The sequence below is a fragment of the Pygocentrus nattereri genome, chromosome 2 (assembly GCF_015220715.1).
Source record: "Pygocentrus nattereri isolate fPygNat1 chromosome 2, fPygNat1.pri, whole genome shotgun sequence".
Classification (NCBI taxonomy): domain Eukaryota; kingdom Metazoa; phylum Chordata; class Actinopteri; order Characiformes; family Serrasalmidae; genus Pygocentrus; species Pygocentrus nattereri.
In genome coordinates, this window is record NC_051212.1 from 27,829,260 (window position 1) to 27,852,260 (window position 23,001).

General features: G+C 39.5%; 1 protein-coding gene across 12 annotated transcripts; it reads left to right on the top strand.

Moving 5' to 3' along the window:
- The first annotated feature begins 1,983 nt into the window (after positions 1 to 1,983).
- mtmr1a (myotubularin related protein 1a) lies at positions 1,984 to 22,988 on the top strand. 12 transcript variants are annotated; one of them, XM_017709943.2, is made up of 18 exons: positions 1,984 to 2,319; positions 4,710 to 4,815; positions 5,432 to 5,455; positions 6,284 to 6,307; positions 10,334 to 10,396; positions 11,234 to 11,312; positions 11,413 to 11,507; positions 11,643 to 11,750; positions 12,816 to 12,917; positions 13,024 to 13,107; positions 13,205 to 13,354; positions 14,501 to 14,689; positions 15,570 to 15,755; positions 17,035 to 17,241; positions 17,869 to 17,961; positions 18,104 to 18,217; positions 18,334 to 18,510; positions 20,068 to 22,988. In XM_017709943.2, the coding sequence occupies exons 1-18, from the start codon at positions 2,015 to 2,017 to the stop codon at positions 20,233 to 20,235; spliced, it is 2,274 nt and encodes a 757-aa protein (XP_017565432.2). In that variant the 5' UTR covers positions 1,984 to 2,014; the 3' UTR covers positions 20,236 to 22,988. The 12 variants fall into 12 exon arrangements, with proteins under 12 accessions (XP_017565432.2, XP_017565433.2, XP_017565440.2 ...); XM_017709944.2 differs by having other exon boundaries at positions 11,237 to 11,312; XM_017709951.2 differs by lacking the exon at positions 10,334 to 10,396.
- The last annotated feature ends 13 nt before the right edge of the window (positions 22,989 to 23,001 follow it).

The window sequence follows — 23,001 nt, forward strand, 5'->3', positions numbered from 1 at the left end:
TTGCTAATGCTGGAGTCTACTGAATGCGAAGCAGGGACAGTTTACTGTACGCTGCGTTTCAGTATGAACTCACAAGCTTATTAACATTGCTGTGTTTATGTGAAGGGAAAAGCTCTGCTGTAAAACCTGGGCAGCAATGAAACATGAAAGAAGCGTATCAGCAGAAACACCTGGCATAATTAAATATGTTCATAGTGAGAAAAATGCTAAACGTAGTAAATTAGTGAGGTGTGTGCAGGTGCTGATGCTGCTAAGAGGACTGTGAGCACTGTAGGAGGACCAGTAGCACTGGTGTTTCACTTGGCTGCTGCCTTTAGTGATGCCCAACTCAGGAATGGATCCTTTTCACTAGTCCAACTGAGAAGCATATACTCAGTGTCTGTGTTTGAGGACTTTTATTAGATTTGTGAAATCATAAGTGTTGCATAGTTAATATCTTCTGAACCAAGCAGAGTGGATTGATGCGAAATGCTCCATTCTAGAGAAACTTAGTCAGGCTGGGGTCTCCCGAAAGCATCTTGGCACGATGATTATTTTTGAGGTGGAGTGAGCATCACACTGAACACTCTCTCTGCCAGTTAAGGTGATCTGAAATGCTTTTGGGAAACTGGGTCCAGAGTTGTTCACAGTGGTCATGGTAGTAACAAGACATGCGAAGCGTTCAGGGTGTAACAGGATAATAGATCTAAATAAGTTTTTGATGAGACATTGTTTTATTGAGGTAAAAATACATTTGACATACATACAGGCCCACAACTGCTGTTTTTCCTTTATCAACATTATGCAAAATCCAGAATATGCCTGTTGTTTCAGTAATTGTTCAGTATACTAAATGTCTTGTTCTGTGTAGTAGACATCAAAATGTCTGGTTCCTATCACCACCACTGTAAAGAAATCTGAGACTAGATTTCCCTTCAATTTCACATCAACACATTCTGAATGATGTTCCTATTTTGACAACTCTACAATTTTATTAAAAAAAAATTGGTGGAATTACTCTTTAAGCCTCCTTATTTGACTTGAAATGTGTCGTCTTACATGTCATTTATTTCATATTTGTATCTCATTGAAATGAACAAATACTTTGAAAAGCGCAGATTCTAGTGTCCGTCATTGAACACACACTTTTGCCTGAAAACTGTCCATACACTGTAAATTGAATGCAAGTTCATCACATAGAGTCCTGTGCAAATGTCTTGGCACCCCTGGTCAAATGACATTTTGTTGATGTTCTCAGTGGAAATAAGTCTATCATTAGTAACGTGAGAATAATTAGCGGTGTAATGTGAATCAAGTGAAAAGCAAAATCGCAATAACTACAGACTCTTAACCTTGAATCTGTTTACATTTTCTCAATGTAGACAGCAATCGGGTCACTCATAATAACAACAACGATAATTATTATTACTTATACTTTACAAAACATTTTGCTCATTTAAAAAATATTATTGTTATTAAATATTATTTTCTATCAAAAATATTATTATTTTTATTGTTAGGAGTACCTTTGTCGTACCAGTGACTGCTCAAAAGGCTAAAATGAAATCGTAAGAAAATTTGAATAAAGTTGAAAATAATAGAGCAGTACACACACACACACACACACACACACACACACACACACACACACACACACCGTCTAAGCCGCTTATCCCTTTGGGTCGCGGAGCTGGAAGCTATCCCAGCCAGTCATTGTGTGGAAGGAGTACATAAAAAAGCTTAAAAACAGACAATAACAGAAATAAAATAAATATACATAAACACACAAAGCAAGATCGAGCTTGGCTGCCTAATACAAGTGGGATTGATCCATAATAACAGACTCATTAAACAAAAAGAGGACTGTTTTTTATCGTACAGTATTTGCGGCTGTAAGATCGCGCGCTGGAATAAACGCGACACAACCGCTCAGTTGTGAATCAATGAATCATTGAATCGGGCGCTCGATTCAATGAACCAAACAGTTTTACAGAATCGGTTCGCTTCACTGAATCGAGCCTCCCATCACTACTGAATGAAAATAGCGCTGTTTATCAGAGGAGCTGAAGCGACAGGAAGCTGTGACGACGTCCGGCTGGGGAGGGGAAGAGCACGGAGTATACGGGGCCATGGCATCCTCGCAGTGACGAGCAGCGCGGCTCTCTGCTCACGAACACCCTCTCTGCAGACCCGGACCGCCGAGGACAGAGGGAGCGGAGAAATGGAGAAACAGACGAGCTCAGGCTCAGAGAGCAGCGGAGCCCCCCCGATACCGAGGAAACCCCGGAGCCTCGGAGCTGCCCCGGTGTCCAGGCAAGAGAGCGGAGACTCACTGGACAGGTGGGTCAGAGGAGGGTGGGCGTAATACACCAAACACACAGAGAAATGTAGCCTTTAATGCCCAGCGCACCGCCTGCTGAGTGGAAGAGACACGAACCTTCACACCTCACCGTGCGTCCTGCACGAAGCTGGAGTCATACTTGGTCAAATTGTTCCGGTCCACCTTAAATGGTGCAGCAGCTACATTCTGGCGCCGAGATGTGCCTCCTGCACAATTTAAGGTGGAACGGAACAATTGGAACATGAATCCGGCGAATAGGAAGCCAGCTTCAGCCTCTTTAACGAGTTCTCCGTATTATTCGGAACTGCGGTTGCTAAGTCTGCTGTTTTCATCATATCCACCCTTCTGCTGTTACTTGGAGCTGCTCGCCATTAACGAGAGCATCTGCGTTCATCTCCTGGCGGTTTGCTCTTTATTGTATGCAGGCCTGTTTATCAGTGTAGCTTAACTGCGTATGGTTCAAAAACAAGCCCGACCTGCGCTTAAATCTCGCATATAGCTGCTCCACACTGAAACCCACCGACACATTTTAGTGACCTCAACGCCATCTGTCATCTTAACTCCCTCCAGATCAGGATGTATGAAAGCACACAGTCTTTCTGCTGCTGGTGAAGATCAGCTCTGGTCCTGGAGAAGGTCTCTCCTGCACACTAGTTCAAGCACTGTAGTCCTGTCTCACTCTAACAGGTTTTACAGGGAGGTTTTATTGTTTACTTCATGATCTGAATGTACTGGAGCAGGAAAAGCTCTCAAATATGCAGCTCAGTGCTATTTAAAACTGAATATGCATGTCTGCTACTTAGACTATCTACTGTTTCCATCTTGAGGTTTCAGCCCTGAATTTGTTGTGCAACCTGCCAGTTAGCTGTGGTTGTGATATCACAGCCCATGGCTGTTTGGTTGCTTCTGATTGGTTTAGCTCGGGTACAGGCAATTCACCAGCTCTGAGTTATTGGGTTGAAGTTTCGATCATGTGAGCTATAATTAAAATAGCAGCTCTTTGGGTTTGAAAATTGCAACCTTTCAAATTTTGATGTTGATATTAAAATGATTAATCTTTCAGTCCTACTTAATGACCAGGAACCAGAACCACTACTGTAGAGTAAGTAGCCGTTAGGGGTACAGCAGTACGTGTTTTCTGGCTCCGTGCCATTTTCGGTCCTGAGGTGAAGATTAGGTCAAATTGTCAATATTTTATGTGTTAAAATGTCTTGATTCTGTAGTACTGTTGATGTACTACAAAAGCCCTATTCGAGCTCCTTTAGGTTTACTTGAGGAGGTGCTGTAGTGTCATTTGTGAGGAATTTGACTGTCAGATTCATACGGGATAAATGGGATTTCCCCCCCAAATTACTCCCCATAACATGTATCAAAACATCATAGCCCAGAGGATCACATCAGCATTAAGGTTAAAATTATACCCATCCAAACGAGCAAACAACAAAATCTAATTTCACTTAGTCAGATACAGTACCAACAAATACCACCCACCAAATCTGTAAGAGGTATTTCCAAGATGTTGCCGTACTAATCAGGCCATCAACAAAAGTATTGTAGATTACAGTAGGCCTGCAATCAAACTCGCTTGTCAGCCAGTCACCAAAAGACAGTCACCTTGTCTGTCAGCAGGATTTATTATTACATTACATTACATTGAATTTCTCCTGCTGTTGTTTTTGTCCTTGCTTTATTAATTTCATTACTTCAGTTTTTATTGAACTTACAGATTTTTTTATCTGCCATGCTTCAGTTGTTGAAAGTATTGCTGTCAGAATTGATCACATATTTAAAACATTTGAGATGTTGTTTGAAAGCATTGCTTGTTGAATAAAGTTGTTGAATATAACTAATTTTGGGCAGCAGAGTATTTCATTGTTATGTATTGTCTAATCACAGCTATTATTTTTGCCTCATGGCAGTGTTATTAGACATATTAGGTTTTATTTGGCGCTTTGGGTGGTGAAGGGCTGTTTTGGGTCAAACAGAATTTTGTGCTCAAAACCTGATTTGTTCCTGGTCAGGTTCAGACAGAATTGTGTCAGGTTCTGGTCAGGCTTGGCCTTGGACAGCGTAGTTGAGGTCACACACAGCAAGTTCCCACTCTGTGTTTGGGTTTAGACCAGCATTTCTATGCATGGGATAAGCCACTCCCCTTCTCCACCCAGTTCACTGTGATAGGCTGTACTGAGATGCCTAGTTTTGATCATTGACAGTGGTTTCCATGAAAGACAGTAAATGAGAGGCATTCAAAAGAGAGTGACTTTCTTTTGTTTTCTTTTTTTCAATACTGGAATGAAATTGTTACACCGTTGGCCGCCGACCTTGAGTCTTGTTAACTAACCACCCAGTTCAGCGCTGGGCACTGATACTCTCTTTGTGTCTCTCTCAGTCCCACTGGTTCCCACGTGGAGTGGTGTAAGCAGTTGATCGCAGCCACCATCTCCAGCCAGATCTCTGGCTGTGCTCCTCCTGAGGTTGTGAACCGTGAATGCAAGGTGAGCTTATCACAGATCTAGAGTTGCTCTTCTGGAAATGACCGTTTCATTTGTGATTACATTACGTTGTTTGAACTCAAGAAGCATTGTATGATTCAGAGACCAAATAAAAGTTTTTAAAAGCAAAATTTCACAATTCAGTCGTTGAAAATTAAAGAGTCTTTTAGAGTTGTTTGATGTGAAATGTTTTTTTTTTTTACTGAATCTTGATACCGGTGAATTCATGGTAAATGAAGCCATACAAAACTCTGCATGTACCTCTCCACCATACATATACTTAAAATATGTTTAATGCCAAAAATCTGTTGTAATGTTATAATGTCAGGCAGCGTATTCATAACCATTTTATATATTAACTTTCTATGATGTAGCTTTTAAAGGCCTTCAACTCTACAGTCTGGTTCATACCACACCACCACTATGAACAATTCTCTGTTTTTTTCTTTTGAACAAAATATTTCACATCTAACCACTCTGGTTATGACTGTATTTATAAGTTAGTTATTAATTTGTGCAGAAAGTTTGAAAAATCTGTTTTTGGAGAGTCAGTATGTCTAAGATCCATTCTCCATTCACCGTGCCATTGTGGTGCATGCATTGTTTTTTCAACCCACAGATCGGGTGGAAAGTAGACCATAGGGTAAGAGTTGAGAGCTGATATGTGTGTCAGTGTGCTTATACGTGCCCACCTTAACAAAATCATGACGGTCAGAGATGTATATTAATAAACAGCTCATAAGTCATGAATAAATATGTATTGCTATAAATATCTGTTGCGAATACTCTCTGTACGTATCTGCTTTTGCTTTGCTTTTGTTTGTATGTGAAGTGAAAGTTATAAACCTACTTTGAACTAGGTTATACTATGCTGTGATCTTGTAATATACCAGTAATTCTTTGTCACAAGTGCTTTTGCTTTGTTGGTCTCAGTGCAAGAAATGTGTTAGGCAAGAATTTTTTCTAACTCTGTTTATTTGGCATTGAACAGTTGATAAACCATCAGAAATTTTGCGAGTTGTCCGTCAAAGGCTGCCTGTGCCTCGTGCTATGTGTGTTTGGCCATTCCTTGACACCTTTTGTGTGATTCTGATGTCTCATTAAGTTACTGCATTGGTGCTCGGTCCTGGTCTCTGCATAGTTTAGTGTTTTCCCTGCTCTAATCAGGGCCATTTCTGGACATTTAGGAGCCACAAGCAATCTACTTGGGCCTAACATAGTCTCAATGAATTGTCTCACTCTTTTCTAAATGAAATAAACAAAAACCCTGTTCTTGTTCTTGGCCACCAGAAAGAATTTGTAAATCTCCCAAACAGGTGAATCTAGTATATTAGAACAGGGGAAATATCAAAGTATGCAGGACAGAGGTACTGCAAGAATGAGCTGTTGTAGGAAATCCAGGCATTGCTGGTGTTGAGTGTGTGCATGTTTGTAACTTCATGTCTGTCTTGTTATCGTCTGTGATTTGCAGGTATCCAAGAGGCCTAATTTAAGGGTAAGGCTGTTTCAGAGTGCTGGGCCATATGTTCTGAAATCTCAGAGGTCAACTGCTAATATGGGTCACTTTTCCTAACTGCCTTATTATGTCCTTTATTTGAAAATATGAGGGACAGAAAGTGATCCTACATCAGCAGTCTTACTTTGAGATGTCACACATATGCAACCTCCTTACCCTTGCTTAATTTTCCTCTTCCCCTTTTTCTCACATAGTACAGACGAATTCCTTTAGTCTTTTGAACGGATTCCATTTCCATTTGCAACTGCATTTGGGTATAACTGCCACTTTCTGCCTAGAGTGTGTATTACATTTCTATAGAACATTTAATATGCATATCATCATTGTGATAACAAACCCTCATATCTGCAGAATGGTGAAGAAGAAGGAAAAAAAGTTCTTCACTTTGAAATGCACATTAATATAATGATGGTTTATTCCAGGTCATTTTGGATCATTTCTGTTTGTGCATTCATCATAAAATATTGCACTTAAACAGTGATGATATGTAACCTTATCAGTAACCATTCAGATAACACAGACCTCTGAAGCTGTGGAGTCGGCACCATGCCTGTATTAGGAACTCTGGGTCTAAGCAGTTTTAGTCTATGAAAAAAATTTAGATTTATACCTTTGAGCCCTTTGTAAAACAGAAATGCAAGCAAGCTAATGCTTAGAAATCTAAGCTGCTTTTAAACCTAAACACTGATATACCAACACAAATTCATGTCAGTTCAGTGCATGGCAGTGTTAGCTTTATGTAAAAATATTCATATTTGGGCTCCTTGATGATCGTGTAGCTAAATTGGCCTGGTAACATTCATAATAAAAATGTTAGTATAGCAAAATGCATTAGGTTTGGAAAAACGGGCCTCGTTCACCAACCAATCTTAAGAAGAAAATCCTTCTTAAAAGCTACTTATGCAGTTTTTATGAAGATTCTGACATTCACCAATTTTGTGTTATTTGGGATTTGTGCTCACACATACTGAATCTACATACACCCAAGAGCACAAAGATGCAAACAGTTCAGGAGTTTAGGAAAACATCATGAATCTGAGGCCCATTGTTGTTAATGTGCAATGGCAGTGATTTTTTTAGAAAACACATTCATTTTTCTCATAGAGAGAATCAGCTTAGAACCAGAGTTCCTATTTCTGGTGTGATGCAGAACAATGCAATTTCAGAGGCCTATAAAAGTTTGTAACGCTCAAGAAAGTGCAAGCTTACAAAAGTGTATGATGGAAAGCGCTTGTACTTAAAAATCTAGGGCTGAAGAAACAACCATTGCTTCTACAAACCGCAAAGGAACAGACTGCCTTTCAGTGCTGACTGTGGTTTGAAAAAGCACATATGGAATAATAATTTTCTCTTCAGAAGACTCCCATCTATGCTTGCCCACTGATGTAAAAGCATAGTACATAAACAGTCTGATGCTTTCTGATAGATTCACAGCCTCACATCATTCCATCTGCACTTAGTAGAAAATGACTGATTTTAATTTAGAATACATTCTGCTTTCTGCAGCTCACATGTTTCTGATTGTCTAGGAGATGTACAGTAGTTGTCTGGTAGTTGAGGCTAAGGATATCCACTGTTGGTGAATTACTTATCTAAGCAGTTTGTTTATCTGAAATCAGGCAGTCTCTGAAAGTACTGGAGTTCTGCAAAGTCTTCTGTCTGTTCTTTTTCCATAGATTTTGAGTGTAGTAGGGATTTGTTCATCTGTGTAGGTTTGGCACTGTATGACTGATACTTTGCATGTACCCAGGTCTTGTATTTACAGTTACAGAAAAACTAAGGAACTGTGAACAGTGAAAGGCTTTGACAATGAGTGCCTAGAGACCTTCAAATATATGAGAGCAGGTACAAATCAACAGTGTAGGTTACTGTTTTTTAGAGAAGCTGAGGATCCAGGATCAAGAAATGCTCTGCAGGTTAGGTGGTGGTTGGATCACACGTTGTTTGGCTTGCTATCTTGGTAGAGGAACATAAGTAAGAAGAATGTCAACAGCCATATACCACACAACCAGTAGCGCTGCAGTGAGTGCAGTGAGAACACGTAGGCTTGATTTTTTGAGAAGAGTAAAAGTCATAAGCATTGGAGGCAACTTGCTCAGCCCTTTCTATGCCGTCTTAGCCCCTTAAATGGCGAGGAGCCAATGTCAGAACCAGCCTTCCTCTCCTCACTTCTTTAACCTAAAAATAACTGCATTGTTTTCGATACAAGTACCCACATTATAATGATAATAGGGACACAGAATGTAATAAACTTGTGAATTTCAGGAAGTTAATTAGGGTATTTTTTACAGCAAACATTGTACCAAGGTACTTCACCTTATCATTAGTTATGAGTTATAAGTATTATTGTAGCCCCCTCGTCATGTCCGGTGAGTGGTGTGTGGGATGAGTGTGTTCTGTCTCTGTTTCCTCTCATCACATTTCCTGTCTCTGTGTCAGGGGGTGTGACCCATAGTCTTTCAAGAGGCTCTGTGATTGCTGCTGCATTCTTGTCTCTCTCTCTCTGCAATTCTAAACACCCTTTACGGCCAATGCAAAAAAGCGTCCGTTTCTGTTTTGTTGTTTTTTTTTTGTTTCTTCTTTTAGTGCTCATTTCCATTGATACCTTGATTTCTGAGTGCTGTTGTTGCATTATTTTGGTATGTAAGGAATGTGATCTGACAAACCCTAAATTGCACAAATATTTCAGTTTCAAACTACTATTCTATAACTATTTTATAACACAAGAATAATGGTATAATGCACATATCAGCCATTTTTATCATTACACTGACTAAACTAAACAGTAAACACCCTGAATGTGCTCTGACTGAAATTCACAAATGTACCCCAAAAATGTAGAAAAATAGCACAGTGCCATAGAACGATAAAGAAAGACTGCTGCATGTTACACAGTGATAAAAACATGAAATCATTTTACTGTTGCCAACATGGACGGGAATGCAGTGTAAGTGCTGGAAGAATTAAAGAAGCAGCTTTCTTTTTTTTGGGTTGGGGGCGTCCTGGTACCAGGCTCGTTGGGTTCATGCAGTTATCTCTTCATCCACTGTTCTCTCTTGTGAATTTGAAACACTATATACCAGTTAGGGGTGGTAGGAAAAATATACTATAAAAAGTCATTGGACGCTTCACTGAGAACACCTTGCTTGTATTTACACTCATTGTCCATTTTATGAAGTCCACTTACCATACAGGAGCACTTTGTAGTTCTATGATTACAGACTGTAGTCCATCTGCTTCTCTGCATACTTTGTTAGGTTTTTCTTTATCTTGTACATTGATGGTCAAAGAGGGCCACCACAGAGCAGGTATTATTTGGGTGGTGGATCATACTCAGCACTGCATTGACACTGATGTGGTGGTGGTGTGTTAGTGTGTGTTGCACTGGTATGAGTGGATCAGACATAGCAGTGTTGGTGGTGTTTTTAAACTCCAGTGTCCGCTCACTGTCCACTCATTGGTCCACCTTGTAGATGTTAAGTTAAAGATGATAGCTTGTCTGTTGCTGCACAGTTTGTGTTGGTCATCCTCTAGTCCTTTATCAATGGTCACAGGATGCTGACCACTACCATGCCAGTGTCACTGCAGTGCTGAGAATGATCTGCCACACAAATAGTACCTGCTCTGTTGTGGTCCTACAGGGTCCTGAACCCTGACTATACGAGTAAAATAGTAAGGGGTCAGGACTGTATTCATAAAGATTGCAGTAGAATCACAACATTCAGGAGTTGGCCCTTGGAGGACGCACACCCTCCCAGCTCAGTAGCAGTGTGTGATAGGAGAGAGCTTGAGTCATGGTTCATGCATTGTGATATCATATTGTGATTCCCACTGCTAATAGAAATATTAACTCTTTGTCTTTTTCCACTTTTCTGTCTTTCTTCCCTCCTTCACTCCCATGAATTCTAATCTCTACATAGCAATGTTAATTCGGTCTTCTTCTACTTCTTCTCTCTCTCTCTCTATCTCTCTGTCCGCCTCTGTCCTCTTCGGCTGTGTATGCAGGACTCTAGTGAAGAGCTTGGTTATCAGTGTGACAGTGACTCTGAGCTGCCTCCTCACGCTGTGGCAAGTCTTTCTCTTTTAACCCATGATATTCCTCTCTTTTCTGCTCTCAGCAGCTTCTCTGACCACATACTGCATGTCCAGTCTGTCACTCTTCTGTGTCTGCTCCACCCTGACTGTCAGTAGAGCTATTGCTTGAGCTGAGTGCTTGTCCTCTTCCTGCAGTGCTCCCTTTGCTTCTTCTGCTTCATTGCATTAGTGTATTACAGACTACATTGAATTGAGCAGATTAGAGAGAAATGACCTTCATAACATGCATCATTCAGGGTCAGAAAACAAACTCACCGTGGACACCAGAAGTCTGAAAGATTAGAAAACATAGCGATAAACTAGTGTGTTAGTAATGTATTATTATTATAAGTAGTAGTGTAAATCTCACTTTCTTTGCGAACATTTTCAGTGCATTCAGTGTTTTTATGCACTGAATTGTTTCCTAAAGAATCGTAATGGAATCGACTTGTGAGCAAGTTAACACGATTGAATGTTATTGTACTTACTGAAGATTAGTTTAAATTATTTTCCATTTGAATTCACAAATGTGACTGCTGTATCTGTTCACACAGTAGTGGAATGTAGATAATAAAAAGTATACACAAAGTTTATACTTTTTTATCACAAAGAAATTTATTTTTACATGTAGCATTATTATTATAAGCTTCAAATCCTAAAACTATGCTGTTGAATCATCACATTTAGATCATTTCAGTTTTACACCTCTAAGATTTATTATTGTTATTGATTATGGGTTTCTGCATTATTGATCATGCATGATTCTGTGTCGGCCTGTTAAAACTGCCAACTGAGACTTAGTCCTAAAGGATAGTAAATTTGGTTGTCTAGCAGGTATTCAAAGATGCACAGAGGGTGATTACCCTGGATGAAGTTCCACTAGTCCCAGGAGAGACCATTAAAACCACTGGTGAGTTTCCTGTCTTCTTTCATACTATACACTGCATACTTTCTCACCACATGCTTCTGTTACAACACCAAGAAATCCCTTGTTGCTCTGTCTTGCGTAGCTAAAGATGTGATGTACATCTGTCCATTCACTGGAGCTGTGACTGGCACGCTGACTGTCACAGACTACAAACTGTACTTCATCAGTTTGGAGAGGGTAATGATGTCCTATCTTTTGTAGTACTGTGATTTGTTTACATGTGTAAAAGTAAATAGGGTTTGAATTGGCCACAGGTTAAAATAAGTATCAAATAACTAACTCAGGTTTTTGTCCTGTTTTTATTCCCTTCAGGATCCTCCATTTGTGCTGGATGTGAATCTGGGGGCAATCAGCAGGCTGGAGACCATCAGTGTTCAGAGCCATGGAGAAAACACACGGGGCATGGAGATCGTCTGCAAGGTGAGAGACTGGCATAAACTGGCCTGGATCCTACAGGTGGGCAATGTGTTGTCACATCATCATGATACCTCTTCCCCTTCCAATACAGATATTGAAATGTCAAGTATGGGCCAATACAGATTCCAATCTGATATTTCTTCTTTAAAAGCTACTAAGCTATGCTTTGTGTACAGTGTGTACAATATGTTGTTTTCACTGTTTGCAAAAATAAACTATTTAGAGAGGAACAGGAGGAACAAATAACTGATGAAAATAAATTGTGATAATTGTTGTGCAGTTAATGCAGTTTTTTATATGTTGGTTGTTGTTGTTTACAGGGTTGCTGTAATTGGTGTAAATGTTACTGTTTTGTGATGCAGGCAGTGGTTCAGTATTCTAGAAGTACTGACAATATCCACAATACACACCTTTTGTTCATTGAAGTAATTTGTCACGATAACTGATCATCATATTACTCCCTATTGGACTGTATGTTTTTTTAAATTTTTTATTTATACCCGATTTTTCTCCCCAATTTAGTCGTTTCCAATTCCTTCCGCTACTTAGGACTCCCCCAATCACACAATACTACTAGTGCTAGGAGGGTGAAGGCTAGCACAGGCTTTCTCCGAGACTTGTGAAACCAACCACCGCATCTTTTCGAACTGCCACTCACGCAATGTCACGGGACAGCCGAACACGCTCGGAGGAAAGCACCAACCGGCAGATCTCTTACGTCAGCTAACAGACGTCTGCGCTGACTAGCATCACGTTGAGTGATGGGAGGAGAAGGGGGGCCATCCTACCCACCCAGAGAGAGCGAGGCCAATTGTGCTCTCTTGGACTCCCAACTACAGACGGCTGTAGCATCACCAGGGATCAAACTCGCAATCTCCTGATGATAGGGCCAACACTTAGACGGTTGCGCCACTTGGGAGCCCTTGGACTGTATGTTTAATGCAAATGATGCAAAAAAAAACAACTGTTGTGAAACCAGGAACTTTACAAATGTTGATTCATAATTTGCACAATAATTTACATGAATTTTAATCTCTCTCTCTCTCTCTCTCTCTCTCTCTCTCTCAGGACATGAGGAGTCCTAGGTTTGCCTATAAGACAGAGGAGCAGTGTAAGCTGGAGATTGTGGAGACCCTTACCAAGTATGCCTTCCCTCTGTCCAATGATCTGGTCAGTAATCCTGGCGCTCAGCCTCACTTAGTCATCAATAGCTCTTAGTCCTCATTAGAGGAGTGCTTCAGGGAACTTTCAGTCATTTATTCTCATCTTTTTCTAGCCGCTGTTTGCTTTTCAATACAAAGAGGAGTATCCCGTAGATGGATGGAAGGTTTACGACCCAGTGGCTGAGTACAAGAGACAGGTTCTATATTTATAAGGTTTTCTAATTATTTTATAAAATGAGAAATACATCATGATTTAAAATAACTCATTCCCTTGTTCCTGTGCTCTCTCTGTAGGGTCTGCCTAATGAAAGCTGGACAATCAGTAAGATAAACAGTAGTTATGAAGTGTGCGACACATACCCTGCTCTGCTGGTCATCCCGACCAGCATCAAAGACGATGAGCTTAAAAGAGTGGCCTCTTTCAGAGCCAAGCACCGCATACCGGTTAGTGTGTGTGTGTGTGTGCACATGTGTGTCCACTGTTACTGATTCAGCCAGTTTAGTTTCTATTTGCTCGTAATGAAGGCCTTTTTGCTGGCTGTGTCATTGATATTAGGGATGCAAATTTTTGCAAATAGCTAATAACGGACAGTTTATTGTCAGCAATTAATCAGTATCCTGCAATCATAGAAGCAAGGATGTGATCCATTAAAAATAAGTGATAAAATGAACAGTTCTAGTTCTTAAGTTTGATTGGCTGCACACATCAGCTGAATTCTATGGTAAAGCACTATGTTAAAAAGTCTGGGTTGTGGAATGTAATACTGAAACTGAAGCTGATGAAGTACATTGCACACCCATGCGTGGCTTTCATTACATCACACTTTCCCAAATCAACAAACAAAAGAAAAAAATTCTTGTCACTTGTGGATGTTTGCTTTTACTGTGGTGCGTCATTTTGACGTGCTACGTCCTCTCGAAAAGTGGTCCAGAACATCACTATCCATAGCTGCATGCTGCTGCTTCTAGCAGAACCAATTACCTAATGTGCCCTCATGCATACAATTCAGAAATGTTCCTCAACTTGGAAAAATGAAACAGAATTAAATGAACTTTTAGTGATGTTTATTTGTTGGTTAGCAGTTAATCATGTTCATCCCTAGTTGGTAATGATAATCTAGTTAAGTTCGTATCTTAAATGCTATGTGTTGTAGGCCAAGTGGATGTATAAAGAGCCACATGATATATTATTTAGGAGTCATTATCAGTCATTATCATAATATTAGATACTGATGTCGCAGAATGCTACAGTATACAAACAAGCCTTCTGAATAGTTGTTTTTTTTATTGTTCTATGATGAGCATCCTGCTGAAACTCACTTGAGTGTTTTTTGGTGTTTTAATGAGTGAAGACATTCAATTGATCCTACATGGATAACTTTGTAATGAATGCATATCGTATCTTAAGCTCAGCAGTGTGGTTTTAGTAGATTGCAAGACATGGCAGTATGTAGCTGTGGTATTTTGATCCATATCATGATGCCCTATATTTATGTATGGCTGCTTTTCCCTGCAGCTAGTAAAATATCTTACTAGTGATGTCACTTTTCATGTGTGACATGGCATGTGTTTTCACCTGCTCTCTCTCAGGTCCTCTCATGGATCCACCCTGAGACTCAAGCCACTATCGTGCGCTGCAGTCAACCTCTGGTGGGCCCCTCAGATCGACGCTGTAAAGAAGATGAACGTTACTTGCAGACCATCATGGACGCCAATGCTCAGTCACACAAGCTCACCATATTTGATGCGAGGCAGAGCAGTGTCGCTGACACTAGTAAGGTAAAAAAAAGGACTGGGAGGATTTAAAATTGGGCTGTGCTTATATATGGATATGATCATTGTGAAAAATGATTATCATAGGTTTATCAGTATGGCTGTCAACAATTAAAATATTACACCTATAAAGATTAATGACTAATATTACTAATTAATTAATACACACCCATTTCCAAAAAAGTTGGGACACTGTGCAAAATGTGCATAAAAGTAGAATGCACTTGCTATAAGCAGGTGCCAGCATACGAAATAATGCCTATCAAGATAAAAGAAAGTCTGTTATATATGTATAACTCTGTATGCTGCTGATATATCGTTGTATATCTCCAAACCTCCAAGGTCCACCCTCCACTTCTTTTGTTGATAACAAAATGAATGCATCAGCTGTGTATTACACAATTAAAATATAATCACAGTTACATGATCAATGAGTTAAACATGATCACAGTTAATTACATGGGGAATTACATTTACTTTGTTTATATTCTGCATCAACAAGTTGGAGTCTGCACTTTTAATTTTCTGTTTCAATGTCAACAAACGACAAAAATATGAACAAAATCTAGAGCATTCTTTTTTGTTTCTGCAAAACAAGACTCCACTCACAACAAGAACTTTTCATCACATTCAAATCATAATAAAATATCTACTGTCTTACTGAAGTGGTAAGGATTGAAAGTTCTTCGCTGACAGAATAGAATCGGTACTGTCAACATAATTTATCTGTTTGTTTCAGTGAACCATGAGTGAGAAAATAATTACTCCATGCTTTTGTTTTCCCCAGCAATAACGTTTTGTTGTTTTGTATCTTTCTGTTTATTTACTCACTCGCTCAATCACTCACTCACTTTTTTTATTCTTGTTTTCATCATTTCTTCTCCAGGCAAAAGACGGAGGTTACGAGAGTGAGAATTTTTATACTCATGTGGAATTGAATTTCCTGGATATCCCCAACATCCATGTGATGAGAGAGTCTCTGCGGAAGATGAAGGAAGTGGTCTACCCCACCATTGATGAACTTCGCTGGCACTCTGCAATAGACTCCACACACTGGCTGGAGTATATCAGGGTACACAATATACACACACACACACACACTCCATTATTGCTTCACTGTTGGAGAAGCTATGTTACCTTTTAGCTGTCTAACTTTTGTAAGCTATTCAAAACAAACAAATACTAAAATGTAGCAAAAATAATGAGCTGTAATGACGGACACCAGACTGAAGAAACAGCAAACAGGCATTATTTCACACAGGTAAACCAAACACACCAGCCACCACATTAACACAGTAATGCCTATACCTGAAATGTAGTATTTACCCGGAACCATATATTCTCTGAGCTTGCCTAAACACTAATGAAATCTCTAAAAACATATGGGTATAAAGTGGGGTTTTATTTATTTATTCAAGTTCAGTGTTTTGCATCACATGGAACTGGTGATTGTTACCAAAACAACAGAAAATCCTCTTGATTCTGAATTAAAATATGAACGTTACATGTCAAAAAAGTCAGCAAAGATATAAATATAAATATACATCATACGTCAGGTTCTGAGATTGTTCATTGTCATAGTTAATTTAGTTGTTGGACATGCATAAGTTAATTAGATGATTGAACAAAAGACCTAAATCCTACGAAAAAGTAACGAATAATATCCATACATACATACAGTGAGGAAAATAAGTATTTGAACACCCTGCGACTTTGCAAGTTCTCCCACTTAGAAATCATGGAGGGGTCTGAAATCTTTATCTTAGGTGCATGTCCACTGTGAGAGACATAATGTAAAAAAAAAATCCGGAAATCACAATGTATGATTTTTTTAATAATTTATTTGTGTGTTACTGCTGCAAATAAGTATTTGAACACCTGTCAATCAGCAAAAATTCTGGCCCTCGAAGACCTGTTAGTCCGTCTCTAAAAAGTCACTGTACACTGATCAGGCATAACATTATGACCATCTCCTTGCTTCTACGCTCATTGTTCATTTTATCAGCTCCACTTTTATCCACTCAGACCAGCGCAACACACACTAACACACCACCAGCACGTAAGTGTTACTGCAGTGCTGAGAATGATCCACCACCCAAATAGGGTCCATGGGGGACCTGACCACTGAAGCCTATGGTAAAAGGGGGCTAACAAATTGTGCAGAAAACCAGATGGTCTAGAGTCTGTGACTGTAGAACTAAGTTGATCAAATGGACAATGAGCGTAGAAACAAGGAGGTGGTCATATTACACCTGATCAGTGTATAAACCATGTATAATCACAGCAATGATGATTTGTCACCCGTCCTTCTGTGCCTTAACTTTTCTAGTTACTTCTGTATGTGCTGTTAGCTGCTGTTAGCAGGTGCGGTGCGTATAGCGGATAAAGTGGAGTCCAGTAAGAGCTCAGTGGTGGTGCACTGCAGTGATGGCTGGGACCGCACAGCTCAGCTCACCTCCCTGGCCATGTTGATGCTGGACTCCTACTACCGCACGCTCAGGGGCTTCCAGGTTCTGCTGGAGAAGGAGTGGATCAGCTTCGGACACAAGTTTGCCTCGGTGAGCACCAGCAGCAGTGTGTGTACAGTACTGTTCAAAAGTTAGAAATCACTCACACTTTTTTGTTGTTATTTTATTCAGTAATGTAGATTGTTATAAACTGGTCACCATAATACATGTTGTGATATTACATTATTCTTGGAACAACTAGGACATATTAAATAATCAGTGTTGTGCTGTAATTACCTGTAAACACTATTTTTTGATTGTTTTTAAATTTGACTCGATCGCCACTTTTTCAATACATACATTGTGTATTATTATTTATATATATTTGTATTATTATTATTATTATTATTTAAAAATAATTAATTATGTTAATTCTCAGTATTATACTTTCTCATTTGTTTTGGAATCATGTTCATCATCTGTTGCTCTGTTCATCATTCTGGACACATCCATCATTTCTTCTTCCAGCAAATCATTTGAATCATGAGAAGTTGTAGAGATGAAACATCATTCTAGAATTATTTTATACATACTGAACACCTGTCACAAACTACACAAACTACTCCAGGCTATTGAATGTTACTTCAAAATTTCCAGAAAAAAAGTATATTTTAAAATATATGAACCTTTTCTCTCTCTCTCTCTCTCTCTCTCTCTCTCTCTCTCTCTCTTTCACAGCGTGTTGGTTATGGAGATGAGAATCATGCTAACTCTGAACGCTCGCCTCTCTTTGTGCAGTTCATAGACTGTGTGTGGCAGATGATGAGACAGGTGATCTATTTGTACTATAGTAAATATGAAGTTTCCTTTTGTGCCTCTTCCAGTTAAAAAAGGAAACTGCATGCTTCACTGTACTAGATATTATTAAGAGCTCTAGTTCTAGTTATAACTGTATGTGTGTGGTTTTTTTCAGTTTCCCTCTGCATTTGAGTTCAATGAACTCTTGCTTATTACCATCTTGGACCACCTGTACAGCTGCCTCTTTGGTACATTTCTCTACAGCAGTGAGCAGGAGAGGATGGAAAAGGCATGATCCACTTTATAACACATGGGGGGGCTTTGTAACTGAAACACTTTGTACTGTACAGTTTGTCCAGTTTTCTTAAATACAGTTTTTCTTTCTATTTTTCTTCTAACTCTCAGGAAGTGCAGAGTAAGACAGTGTCTCTATGGTCCTACATTAACAGTCAGCCAGAGGACTTTACTAACCCATTCTATGTGGACTATGAAAACCATGTGCTGTATCCCCTGGCCAGTCTAAGGCATCTGGAGCTGTGGGTGGGCTACTATGTTCGCTGGAACCCTCGCATGAGACCACAGGTGATTACATTAATTAAAAAAATGTCGTTAAATTAAAAAAATTAAAGCATTGGTCTATTATTGGTGATACAGAGCCAATATTTTTCTGTAAAAGTCAAGATTAGCACCTAAAAGTAGGCTGTTATGCTCAAACTACTGAAAAACTCCACTCCCACACAGGAAGAAATGAACAGCTACATCCCATCATACAACGTGAGGATGGGCTATTTCAGGATACATTTGCTACCAGACTGGATCTGATGGATTCTTCTTTCCCTCTGATATCCATTATCTGCTAATAACTCTCTGATACTGATACCTGGTATTAGATCAGTGCCATCTTCCATAGACTACATTCAAATGTTTTTTACTCAGTATATGTTTAAAAGTTATTCTTTTGCAGTGGTAGGTGAACCACTGGCTTTCCCAAGGACTTTATTGGTGTAGTAGTGACATGCTGTCCTGGATGGGAATTTAAACTCCAGTGTCCCACTGGGTTATCCAATGCACTGTCCAGCTATGCAGCTATATCTTGGGCTGACACTGCAAAAAAAAAGCCATAACTGAATTTCATGTTAATATGAGAGTTAAGGAATTGCATACTCTGATACTTTCTTTTATTTTATAGCTAACGTTACTAATTAAGATGTACATTATATAGATTTTTTGCGCATTATATCCATAAGAGGGCAAACTAGTGCAACAAGAGTGTTGCATCAGATTCAGTTCCCCCTCAAATTCACATGCCCTCTTCGCAAGTCCCCAGCTGCCGCATTCACTGAGAAGAAATCAGCACCAAACAGCACTGCAACTACAGAAAGTAAAAAAGCTTTGAGAAAATCTTCTTTGTGTAAATCTTCACTTTGCCGCCAACTGGATTATTAAAATGAGGCATAAGACTTTTTCACCTATTTCGCGTTCCATTGTTTCAGTGCTGTGTGTATGTGCGTACCCCGTGACCATGACCTGTCGGGGGAATGCGACTTTGAGGAGGAACTGAACTGGATGGTTTAATTTGGGGCAGTCATGGGCTGGAGGTTAGGGAACTGGCCCTGTGACCGGAAGGTTGCCAGTTCGATCCCAAGTGCCGACTGTACATGACTAAGGTGTCCTTGAGCAAGACACCTAACCCCCAATTACTCCCCGGTCACCGCTCCAGGCAAGTGTGCTCACTGCCCCTAGTGTGTGTGTATTCACTAGTGTGTATGTGGTGTTTCACTTCACGGATGGGTTAAATGTGGGGGTGGAATTTCCCTGTTTGTGGGATTAAAAAAAAAAGTATCACTTAAGTGCATATTTTCAAGATGTGCCCTCAGCTTGCTAGTGCTGGAATAGTGGGCTAACTATTGCTTAAGTTTCTACTGACCTATAAGTACTGCTCCAAAGTATTTCCAAACAGGACTTTTTAGACTGCTTCTTTAGACTAGTTCTGTGCAGGTAGTCTACCAGTGGGCTTAATACACATTCAAAATATTCATAAATATTCATTTCTCCATGCTATTGTTTTCATCCCATATATTACCAGTATTGTTTCCTCCCACAACTACTCAACTGTATGTTTCTGTACGTTTTGTTTAGGTGCCAGTACATCAGAATTTGAAGGAGTTGTTATTTTTGCGTGCTGAGCTGCAGAAGAAAGTGGAGGAGCTGCAAAGAGAAGCATCTTCATCACGATCCATCTCCTCGTCCTCAGAACATGCATCTTCACCCTCACACAGCGGTACACCACTCCACACCACTGTTTAAACATGTACACACATGGGCGGCATTTGGGGGCGCAATAGGGGGCATTTGCTTATGCTAAAACGTTCATCAACTCTCTTTAATTATAGAATACTGCCATTTTTCAAAACCAAACTATCTGCTATGCATAGAGACTGATCCCTGCAACATTAGGGGGCAGTCTGCATTCTGGTGTGAGGAGTTTCCATGCAATGCAATGTACTATCAAAAGCACTTCACTCACCAAGTTTAATTTATGCTGTGGTCAAGAGCCTCGCCAGTAGCACAGTCTGCTAGCTCTGCTAGCAATGGGAACAGGTAGCGAAGATCACAGTTGACTTTTTTGAAGCTCCAGTCATACTTGCCATTACTATCCTACTACACAGGATTGTATTTTGGTGTACTGGACAAAACCATTCAAGAAAACTGTGAGAGGCTTCAAGAAAATAATGTGGAAAGCCAAATCACACTGAACAGTATTCTTGGCTCTAGACCACACGCTGAAGCGGACCCGGCGTCTGTTTGTCACTGGATTTCCCAAAAAAGAGACGAGCGCAGAGCTGTGCCATCAGAAGACATCAGCTTTGATCGACAGTTAGCCCTTTTTAAAGCGTCCAATCTGAGTGATAGCTTAGTAAACGTTGGTAACCTCTTCAAATGGCTCCTGACCACACCAGTGAACAGTCAGTCATGTAAAAGGAACTGTTCTTGCTTCTGTCACAATCAAAAACATGAGAAACACCATGAGTCAGGAGAGACTAACACTGCAATGCTGAATACTGAGCGGGCCTTTCCTTTGTATATGGAAAAACCGGTCAGTGCATTAGATGCTGTGCCCGGTGGGTGCTGTCTTATGATAGGACATCGTTTATACTTTGATAAATATACGTTATTTGCTAAGTATAGGTTTTATACTTACTGTGTAGTTGACTGAGATGGCTTGCCCCCCTGACATAAGTCTCAAATGTCGCGCATGTGCACACACTTCACACCCACACGCAAGAGCGCTTATCCACAAATACACTCAAGCAAGAGCAGCAAGTGCACGAGTGCATCAAAAGAAATGAGCAGAGACACAAATATTGATATTCTCGTTCTTAAAGCTATAAGCAAGTCGCTGTAGTTTCAGAAATTTTACGTTTCAGACCTTTTTATAAACTGTGAAAAAGTGCTCGTCATGTTTCTTTACATTCTGTAATGATATAGTTCAAATGTTCGGGTCATGTTGTTTATTATCTAATATTGGATCTGTAAATATGAGCAAAAGAATTAATATATTTGTACTTAACTGAAAACTGTTGTATCCATTGGTTTCTGCTGTTTTCCTAGCACTCTTCACTCCGTCTTTACTTGCCATCCCACCGTTGCCACTCTGTGCCAACTGATCTTTTCCATGTTTAAACATTTGTAAGCTGTTTATTAGTTACTTGAACTCATTCAATATTGTGTAATATTTTTAAAGGGAATCCTTTCATCTGCGTTATTTTTGATTGCTTTTATTTTTCAATTTGAAGTCTTTTTTGTCATTACACTGAAGTTTGATAGCTATTTCAGCATTTTAATAAGGCTACTGTTCTCATTGGTTATAAAGGAAGCACTGATAGAGGGATATTGTAGATTGATAGTATGAAGGAGCTGAATGTGACTGAATCGTACTGCTCTATGAGGCCATCGTTGAATCTGTCTTTTCTTTGCTATTGTATACATTTTTTTATGAGGGAAAATGTGTCATTACTGATGTGTTGAGGGTCATGAAGGTCACAGTTGTTACATACATGAAACATTAGTTAAAACACAATTTACTGTGAAGTGTCAGTGCAGTGTTGATGTTACAAGTTGAACTGGAGGGACTTTGCATGTTTGTTTCTTTTCTTATAAGTTGCCCATTTGTTAGTCGTTTAGTATCCTAATATACTTTGTAGAGAGTGCATTCAGTGCAGTGGTGGCTCCACAATGAGGCATGTATTCATTTAATATGATCACACCAGTTGCATTCTGTTTGGTTGGTACGTTCATGACTAATTTGCAGAACAAAAAGCTTCTTAAGAACTGACCACTGTCTGACACTTGGTGTCTCAAACCCATCACCCATATCTTACTTTAGAAATAGTAAAACCAGTATGTTGTGTGTGAAGAGCATGCAGATATGTGAGGGATTAGGGGGTCAATTAAGAGGGGAGGTTTAGTAATAAAATCACCGATGTTGGTACAAAACCAAACTCCAAAAAGCTTCATTTTTAAATTAACATTAAGATTTCATTTCATACCATGTTTATAGGTCAATTCATCAATGTAAAGGGCAGCTGGTGTTCAAGTGATTTTTAAAAAAAAAAAAAATAATTTTTTTAAATTGGTAATTGGGAAAGTTTTGTACCAACAGCGACAATATGTTGCAATGAAGCCAAAGGTGCTTTACAGGGCTGTAGGGAAATATTAAAACATTAAGATTAGCAAAAAAAATAGAAAAGTGGCTGAAATCTTGTCTGCCAATCATGCTTTCAGTGCATTTACAGCGAATGCCAATTCAATCATAATGCCACCTTCACCACGATGCACTTGTGCTCTGTTATTCTTTGTGAAACTAATGTTTTAAGCTTATTCACTGTATTTCTTATTCCTCACCCACCATGTTTATGCACCTCGTCTATACATTTTAAAATGTACGTTACCACATTTACTGTTTACCCATAGATGAGAATGTGCCATGCCTTATAGCTAAGATTAAAAGAAACTTCTGACATTCCAGTGGAAAAAAAATAAAAACAATTTTAAAAAAAGCATCAAAGTCTC